Source organism: Ixodes scapularis, unplaced genomic scaffold (assembly GCF_016920785.2).
Source record: "Ixodes scapularis isolate PalLabHiFi unplaced genomic scaffold, ASM1692078v2 PGA_scaffold0__279_contigs__length_252992795, whole genome shotgun sequence".
Classification (NCBI taxonomy): domain Eukaryota; kingdom Metazoa; phylum Arthropoda; class Arachnida; order Ixodida; family Ixodidae; genus Ixodes; species Ixodes scapularis.
In genome coordinates this window covers 91,956,867-91,966,068 of record NW_024609835.1, presented here as the reverse complement: position 1 = coordinate 91,966,068, position 9,202 = coordinate 91,956,867, and the positions used below count along the sequence as shown (strand labels likewise).

The 9,202-nt window shown below is 47.4% G+C and overlaps 1 protein-coding gene across 1 annotated transcript; it reads right to left on the bottom strand.

Moving 5' to 3' along the window:
- Window positions 1-1,730: 1,730 nt before the first annotated feature.
- LOC115311472 lies at window positions 1,731-7,693 on the bottom strand. Its single transcript, XM_040215118.2, has 4 exons — window positions 7,345-7,693; window positions 6,529-6,702; window positions 4,389-4,563; window positions 1,731-3,232 (listed from the first exon to the last, which is right to left on the bottom strand). Exons 1-4 carry the CDS (start codon window positions 7,512-7,514, stop codon window positions 2,180-2,182), a joined length of 1,572 nt encoding a protein of 523 aa, XP_040071052.1. The 5' UTR covers window positions 7,515-7,693; the 3' UTR covers window positions 1,731-2,179.
- Window positions 7,694-9,202: the final 1,509 nt, after the last annotated feature.

The following is a 9,202-nucleotide window of genomic DNA, read 5'->3' as shown; positions in this document are numbered from 1 at the left end:
TACAATTGAAATGTTTACTTCTGCACTGAGGTGTGTGATTTTCATTTGCCGCTGCTTCGTTCTCAATGACAAACACAATGGTACTCATAAAACTTGCTCGGATTTCACACTTTCATTATACAATAGAACCCCAAGGACATGGAAAATACACTCAAAGCTATCAACCATCTTTACATCTAATAAAAAAGCTACAAACATCTTTTACAACAGGAGATGACCTACATACAGGAACGCTTAAAGGGAAGATGGGGCACTTTTATGTTCGAAAAAAAAAAAAAAAACGCTTGAATTGTGTTCATTTGGCTTTTAGAATAAGAGATATCACAATTATATTTCAATGCGATGCGCCCGAGAGCCATACAAGCAATTTCTAAATAGGACTGAAGCCCCGCCTCCCTAGCCTTGGGCAGCCAAAAGATCCGTCGATGACGTCACATAGAGCGATTGTCTTTGGCCTTTTCCCCCCGTTTAACAATACTTGCGCACCAAATGGTTTGGGTTTACGGGGTAAAAATACACTAGAATTCACTTCTAACTAATTTTTTTTCAAGAAGCTCCATAACTTCCCTTTAAAGGGGCCCTGCAATCATATTTCAGCGTCTACCTTTTTTGCAGTTTCCACGTCTTTCGGGGTTCGGGCAAGCCAGCGGGCACGGAGAGAGTAACTAAATATCAGTGCATCATATTTTAACCGGACGACGCAGAAACCTCCCGCGGTACCGAAAGCGCGCGACATGCGACGTCTTAGGTCCTGGGCTTACTACTGGTCAGAGCCGCTAAAAGCTTCTTTTTAGTCGAAATACAAAATATAAGTGGCGCGAACCATTTCAATTATTTATAAAAGTAGTTTTTGTTCAGTATTTTAGAGCACGAAAGAAACAAATGCAGTTTATAAAGTACGGAAACAAGAAATGACCCGTCGACATAGTGGGATCGGGCGCCGACACGGAAAGGTCCCGGATGTACGCGGCGGCGCTGCAGTCGTTTACAGACTGGAGAATCCTACCGGCTCTGAGCGTTCCAAAGGCCTTCGGCGAGCAGCTGTGTTTTGCGGTTTGGTCGTTTCGCGGTATGCCAGCGCGGAGTGGCTCCCATTCTGAACTGATCTTTACCCTGTGTTTGCCGTTGTTTGTGGCCAATGAAGTGTCATGCCGAAATAGTGTTTAATCGCGCAGCAAATGCAAGGAGAGCCGCTCTGGCTGCCCGCTGCATACAGCCTATCCAGAACATGATTTAGTGGCGCCCTCTCGCGCCGGTGACACAAAGTGCAGCAGTCGTGAGCGCTCGCGATAAGCCCACTACCCCTCCTCTAGTTCACGGCCGCTCAAGCAACCAAGGACGTCACGAGGGAGGTTATTTTTTGCTTGTTTTTGTAATTCTAATTTGCCTATAACTTCTAAAATAAGCGAATTTCGAGAAAATAAAAGTTTCACTAAGTCACTACGTCCAGTGCGATCAGGTTCGGTGCAAACTAAAACCAGTAAAAAAGTCCTTGCAGGGCCCCTTCAAAACAGTCACTGGCAGAGAACTCGTCTGCGAATAAAGAGCCTACCAACGAGCTTGAGTAAACTGACAGCGGTAAACCATAGGCCAAAAATGGCACCCCCCCCCCCCCCCCGGTTGCCGCCATCCTGACCGTTTGCCACATTAGTGATCACGTGACTTTAAGATGGCTGCGCCCATAGGTGCACCAGATCAGATTGGCCAGATTACAATAAGTAGGGCCGCAGTCCAAAATTCACTTGATCTCGCTCTAGGGTAAATGTTCTGTACCTTGGCGTTCGAAAACCTACCCGCGTCCAGTTGCTCTATCAGTCTTGTCACGTGACATGACCCACCGGAATAATGCGGATCCATTCAAGTAAGATTCGAACGCAGCCTCAGAGGTCCCCTCTGCTTACCGTGATCTGGCCAATCTGACCTGGCCCACCTCTGGGCGCAGCCATCTTAGTTTCACGTGATCACTAATGTGGCAATTGGGTAAGATGGCGGCAACCAGGGGGGGGGGGGGTGGTGCCATTTCCATTGTAGGCCCTGGGTTGCGGTTTACCGCTCTAAGTGATACTCAAGCTCGTTGGAGCCTACGCTGGTACCCAGGAAGAGTCGACCCCCATACGAGAAATTGGAGCCACATACCAAGCCTTGCCATTCGTCTGAATGGGCCTACACATACTGCCGCTTATTCCTGTGGCTTGATGATGGCAGGTTGCAAATTTGCCAGCACACAGCACATGTGGAAAACATCATCCATCAGGGGGATCAGAGTAATGGGCACCGTTGTCCTGAGGATATTGTATATCTTAATTCGCTGTATCATACGCTCCACGTGAATTCGGACCTGGGCAATGTCATAAGTGTCGCGCACTTCTTGCTCACTAAACTGTCCATTCCCCGATAAAAAAGGTGGCATCACGAGCACCGCATCGGTGTCTGCCAGACCTGCCCTGATGCCCGGAAAACCTTTGTCAGCCAGAATTACGTCTCCCGGCTGCACAATGTTTAAGAACCCAGAGTCCACCGTAACATGGATGTCGGAGCATCGGCCTCCGTATGCCTTCGAACGGAAACAAATAGCCCCATTAGGGGTTACAGCGACCAGAAACTTGAGAGTGTAGCCACTCTTGTAGCTCGAGTACAGCACGCGCTGCTGGCCAACACTACTTGGCTCCTCTGTTCTTACTTCGGTGCAATCAATGATCATTTTGCATTCAGGGTAGTTGACTTTAAAACACTCTGGCAACGTAGCTCGAATAATGCTAGAGGGAGGCCGAAAAATCCACCTCGCTGTCGCAGCAGTCAACGTTGTCAGCACAGCTCGGAAGTGGCGCGATGCTGTAGTTCTATTGACACTAAAAATCACACCAAGAGCAGTGTAGCTCAACCCGAGCTTCATTTTCATGAGAAAGAGGAGCAGCCGGTTCCCCAGCGTTACATCACAGCTCCGCTCGGTGACAAGGGGCAACATGCTCAAAAACAAAGCAAATACACTCATGCTTACATTGCAAATGCCTTGTAATGCATCCTCCGAATGTCGGATGCTCTCGTAACCTCCGAAGAAACTGGTCCTCTCGCTTGGACCTGAATACTTTGAAGACAACTCTGGCTGGTGCTGTGTCCCAAAGTCGCAGACCTCGCGATGTGTGATCTGTGTGCAACCAGCGCCGCCTTCGAGGGAGCACGTGAAGACTGTGAAGCCTCGACTGCAAGTACCGAGTTCATCGGTCTGGATCTCCTGAAAAAGCATTTCCCATCTTGAACATTCAGCGAGGCCAGCCATGAAACATGAATTTGTTGGAGTGCTGAAAGACCGCGGCTCTAAGGGAGTTAAGGCACTGGATGCACTGCAGCGTGCCTCACAATCCCCAGTCTCATTTCTATCAGCCAAAGAATTAGCCTTTCCGTGATTGACAATGTGTAGCTGTAACTATACTCCGTTTCACCTTCCGTCCGAGCACAGCGGACGCTAGGAGCCACCCCAGCCAATGCGGCGTTGAGGGAGTGTCATGCGACCTTGAGCTCCCGGTGTGGCCCCGCCCCACCGGCAGGTCACGCGACTTTCTCCCGGCGCTGGATCGGCTGGGATGGCTCGTGGCGTCCACTGCGCTCGGACTGAAGGTGAAACGGAGTATAGCATTGCAGATTTCCTGACCCCAACTGGCAACTGTAGAGGTCAGTCAGCACATATTTTTTCATTATCCGACTAGCTCGGCTTTTGATATGCATATCTATAGTGAATGACATGTCAACTGGTTTTCTGATACTTTCCAGATTTTCATTTTCAAATTATCACTTCCCAGCAAAGATTCAACAAAAACAACTGGTTTGGTTTTTGGTACGGTTATTGCAAAACTAAGAGATTGATTCCTGTACGGCTTTGTGGAGAGCTGGTTATCTTAGCTCGGGTCACCAGTTTAGCATTCTCCTGATTTATGTATTCCGGTTAGTGTCAAATACCTCACTCAAACCACAGTAAACTTATTTACTTCGTTAATATTGGCCAATTTTATTTCGAGTGATCCATTCGACGACGCAGAAAACAGTGACACTTCCTATGATCACAAAAATCATTCAAGCAAAAGCGAAATAAGTGTTGAAAGCACGAGCCAGTTTTTTTTTAAAAGTGCATGGTGTTCTTTACTTTTTGATTGGCTTACAATCGAGGATATATTTTTATTATTTTTCTACCTTTTGGGATGGGCATAAAATCAATGCCGGCTTAGACTCAAGTAAATACGGTACCAAAATGTAATCAATTTCATAGTACTGCTTTAACTGTAACAGAAATCAAACGGCTAGTTTTTTGGCTTGAGTCTCTGCTTTTCAGCTTCTGATGCACCTTGCTGCAATCAAAAGATGGGGGGGAAAATACATAATAACTACCAACTCACCACTGAACACTTCTCTCGAAGTTCTACAGCTTCACACAGCAGCTCCAACCCCCGTTGTGGGCTTCCACTGGAATCTGAATCATGCTCAGAAGGCACTGGGCTGGTACCACCTGTAGATGGTAGTCCTGAAGATCCTGCAGCTGAGGCACCTGAACATGCTGATCGCTCCTGCCACCTGCAAACAAGTATGCACAATCAAATACATATCTGCTAATCTTGCACTATACACTTCCTATCAGAATATCGAGAATCGCAGGTGTCATGTCATATGTTCAATGTCATAAGAGGACGAAATGAATGTCATGAACTCCCAGTTGGGGCGAAAAGGTTCCATTTCATTGCATGTGCCCGAGCCACACAAGGTACACACTGAGTGCGACATTGTCATCTTTGGTGTGTCACTAGAGCGATTTGAGAAGTGGTTTGCAGAGAAGTTGTTGCCAAACATCAAGGCCAGGAGTGTGATAGTAATGGACAATGCTTCATGTCACTCATAGTAATGGACAATGCTTCATATCACTCTGTCAAACATCGTGCCCCTCCAAGCAGCAACGAGAAATAGGAATGACAATGTGCTGCCGTCTCGTTCTGTATCTACTTTCTTTCGTCAGCTGAAGGACCTGCGACTTAAGAAATAGGAACAACAATGTGTTTGCTGTCGCACTCCGTGTCTACTCTCCCTCGTCTGCCGCAGGACCTGCGACTCGAGAAACAGCCACGACGACGTGGTGCCGTCCCGTTCTGTGTCTACTCTGTCGTCTGCTGAAGGCCTGCGACTCAAGAAATAGGAACAACAATGTGCTGCCGTCCCGTTCTGTATCTACTTTCTTTCGTCAGCTGAAGGACCTGCAACTCAAGAAATAGGAACAACAATGTGCTGCCGTCGCACTCCGTGTCTACTCTCCCTCGTCTGCCGCAGGACCTGCGACTCAAGAAACAGCCACGACGACGTGCTGCCGTCCCGTTCTGTGTCTACTCTGTCGTCTGCTGAAGGGCCTGCGACTCAAGACATAGGAATGACAATGTGCTGCCGCCCCGTTCTGTGTCTACTCTCTGTCGTCTGCTGATGGACCTGCAACTCGAGAAATAGGAATGACAATGTGCTGCCGTCCTGTTCTGTATCTACTTTCCTTCGTCTGCTGATGGACCTGCGACTCGAGAAACAGCCACGACAATGTGCTACCGTCCCGTTCTGTGTCTACTCTATGTCGTCTGCTGAAGGACCTGCAACTCAAGAAATTGGAACGACAATGTGCTGCCATCGCAATCCGTGTCTACACTCCCTCATCTGCTGAAGGACCTGCGAGTCGAGAAAGAGCAACGACAATGTGCTGCCGTCGCACTCCATGTCTACTCTCCCTCATCTGCCGAAGGACCTGCGACTCGAGAAACAGACACGACGTGCTGCCGTCCCATTCTGTGTCATCTGCTGAAGGACGAAAAAACCGAGACGACGACATATTGCCGTCGTTTCTGTTTTTGAAGGTCGTGGAAGTAAGACAACACCCGCACCTCTGTGCAGTGAATTCATGAATGTGACATTGACTGTTGTTTTGCCCACCATACTCACCAGATTTGGCACCGTAGAACCTTCATCTGTTTTCTGCACTAAAACAGCAGCCTTTTCACAGTGACCATACCATCGCACTCTTTATGTGAGTAGTGTGAGGACCAAGACAAATAGCAATTTTTTCTCTATGAATTGGATACATTGGAATATGACCGGTAAGTGCATAACGCTCAAGGAGAACTAAGTAGATTTCTCAAGTGCCATCGACCTCGGGCAACTCCTTCGCAGGTAACATTATTACCTCTCAAACAACCCTCGTAAATATAGCTTCCAACAGTATTAACAGTTGTTGAGCAAGTTTTGTTGCTGGGCATACGAGAGAATCAGACACACGGCAATCTCTCAGGCAGAATCTCTCTCAAACAATCCCCCGTGCTTTTTTTTTTTTTTTCTTTTTTTTACAGGGCGCACAGTCGCACGATCTGCTTAGCTTAGATGAGGAAGTAGAATTTAATATCACTACAGCGAGCGAGCACCCATAAAGATGCCGGCAGACACACAAGCCAGTGCACACATACCACCACACACATAGCGAGCAACAAACCAAAGGTGAATAAAGTCAATATTTACCTGCTGAACCTTCCAAGTTGAGCCTCAGGATCCACAGACTTCTTCCGGTACACTTCTGGGAACAGCGTTGGGTAGTAACCAGGGTGGTTCTCGATATTGCTGAGTTCGTTGTTCAGGAAATGAGTTGAGCATATCCTGGAGCTCTCGTTCGGACTCCAGTTTGAACCGTCATCGCTGAAGTAATGAATGCAAGAATTAGCTTCAAACCCAACTGATATCTAGGAGGCAGCGAGGTATGCAGACTATGCTCATTTAAACTGGTGCTTTGTGTGGTTTTCTAGTTTCCCCGTCCCTATTTAATATAACACCCGAGTCAAATTGGGAATTCAATCGGTAAGGTTGGAATCTCTACTAAACTATATTTTAAAAAGCACTTGGGTTCAGTACACGCAAGAAGGAAGCGTAAAATACCTGGCTGAAAGCTGCTCGAACAAAGATTTCACTGACACGGGCCCGCAACGGTTCGCGAACATTAGAGAATGTGTGGTTCTCTGATCACATTACTGGAATTGAAACAGGTTCTGGCCTCGCGAAGCAGTTCACCAAGTGAGCTGATCTCCGCAAAATTTTCACGAAACGCAGTTCCAGGAAATGCTCCGCGAAACATTGGCACAACTGTCCTCAAAACGCAGTTCAAACAAAAATAGTCCGCCGAGAAGACGGCATGTCAACAGCATGAACCTGGCTCTAGGAAGTTCGCCGCATCGAACATAAATGATAAAAACGCCGCGCTTCGACCGTCCTCATTGAAATATCAAATCAAAAAGCACACCTAGCAATGCGTCTCGAGCTCTGCGATTAACACGGAGTACTTACTTTACACGCCTTACGGCATTTATCCATCGCTGGCGGCGTGCTTGTTCCCAGGGCCGCGACGGGAACCTGTGGAGCTTGACACCAGCTAGGCCTTCTCGGTTGTGACAGCCCTTCACGCAACAATACCGAACGCTCGATGCCCTTCGACGCTTGGTCTTCTGCGGAGGCATCCGGGATCGCACGCGACAACTGAAGGCGTATCGAAAGCCAGGGAAACCAGACAACTTTTAAATTAACGCCGAGGAAGCGAGTCTCGACCCACACGATCAGGCACAGCTGCCGAAAGAGCCTTCTCAGTGTTGGAAATATTTTGGACCAGGTGGCGCGACGTGTCACACCAAACTTGATTGCCCTGACGGTATACGCCGAATGCAAGCTGCCGAGATAGGGACGAGGTGCCAGAGTAAAGTACGCACCATTTCTACGCAAGATTGTGCAAAGGATTCACTGCGTTTGCGTCGAGTGTCGGGATCATCCGGCATAAAGAAAAAAGACAATTAATCGATAAATATTTTAAATATAGTTGAGTTTTCCCCAAATTAAGATATATTTAGCCGGTCTAGATATGATTTCAGCCGATACTGCACTAGACCCCTCTGCAAACCTTATCAAGCAACATTGGGGGTTACCATTCCTTATGCACGAAGCGCGCGATTGGATTCTATTCCTAACCGAAAGCTGACGGAGCACACGTCTTCGAGACGTGTTGAGCCGCGTTCATGCCAAACGTTGACGCGGCGCTGATGTCCGTTCCATGTTACGACTGCGTGCTGAAACAATGGAACACTCTCATATTTCGATAAACCTGCTGCTAGGTGGTGTCCACTCAAAAAAAAAAGTATATTGTAAAAGGACCTGTCAGACCACAAATTAAAACGTTGATTAACAACATTTCTGGTTAAATATGTTTCTGTTCGTTATAGGATCACCCTCTCACCTAATATCCTCAAAATTTTCAAACACATGCAGTGAAGACGGTGTGTGTACATCTATTCCTTGTGTCATTTGTGTTTAGCGGTGTTTTACCGCTTTTTTATGCATTTACCACGTATTTTGTTTTTCTGTGTTGGAAAACAAAAACAATCACCGTGTATCATGAAAGCACAGAATTTGATTTTTCACGCCGTAAATTAGACATTTCAAGTTTTATTAGGCCACCCTTTTACACCTAAATTTTTAGATATTGTTACCGTTTTGCACGGCTCGACAGAAGCTTGCTGTTCCGCAGCAAAACCCAAAATACTACTTGTCAGTTTTCCCACAAAAGTGAATGGGGACGATAACACGTGAACTACACACAAATTCGGTTTTTCCCCTAAAACTATCGAGGAAATTAATGCCACGTAACCTAAGCACCAGTTCAGCTTCTTATTGAATATAACGGGGAAATCGACGTAGCGCGACCTATTGTCACGTGACTTAAGGAACCATTCAGTTTCGCGTGCCACAACAATTCCATCTCACCATCACTCTCCTCCCTTTCCTTTTCCTCTGCCTTCCCATCCCTCCCCGAAAATCATACGGCGCCCTCCCTTCCTCTTTCTCTCTTCCCCTCCCTCCCCTCCTCCGCCTTGGTCGTGTCAAACACCAATTCAGTTTCCCTGCTGAATTTAGCAGGAAAATATGCATTACATGACACAACAATTTCCTCACCCCAGTCATCTTCCTTTCTCTCCCCGCCTCTAAAATTCCTTTCCTAACTCTCCTGCGGTGCCTTTCCACTCTCCCTCTCCTGGCCTTACCCCCCCCCCCCCATTACTCCCTCTCTCAAAAAGACCCTCCCACCTCGCACCCCCTCCCTCCCCACTTACCACCCTTTCCCATTACTCCCCCCTCATAACCAGAAACACCAATTCAG

Coding starts and splice junctions, on each gene's coding strand:
- LOC115311472 (XM_040215118.2), bottom strand. CDS start 7,514: ATGCCTCCGCAGAAGACCAAGCGTCGAAGGGCATCGAGCGTTCGGTAT. Junction 6,703..7,344: donor AATGCCGTAAGGCGTGTAAA/GTAAGTACTCCG, acceptor TCATTACTTCAG/CGATGACGGTTCAAACTGGA. Junction 4,564..6,528: donor CAACTTGGAAGGTTCAGCAG/GTAAATATTGAC, acceptor ACTTGTTTGCAG/GTGGCAGGAGCGATCAGCAT.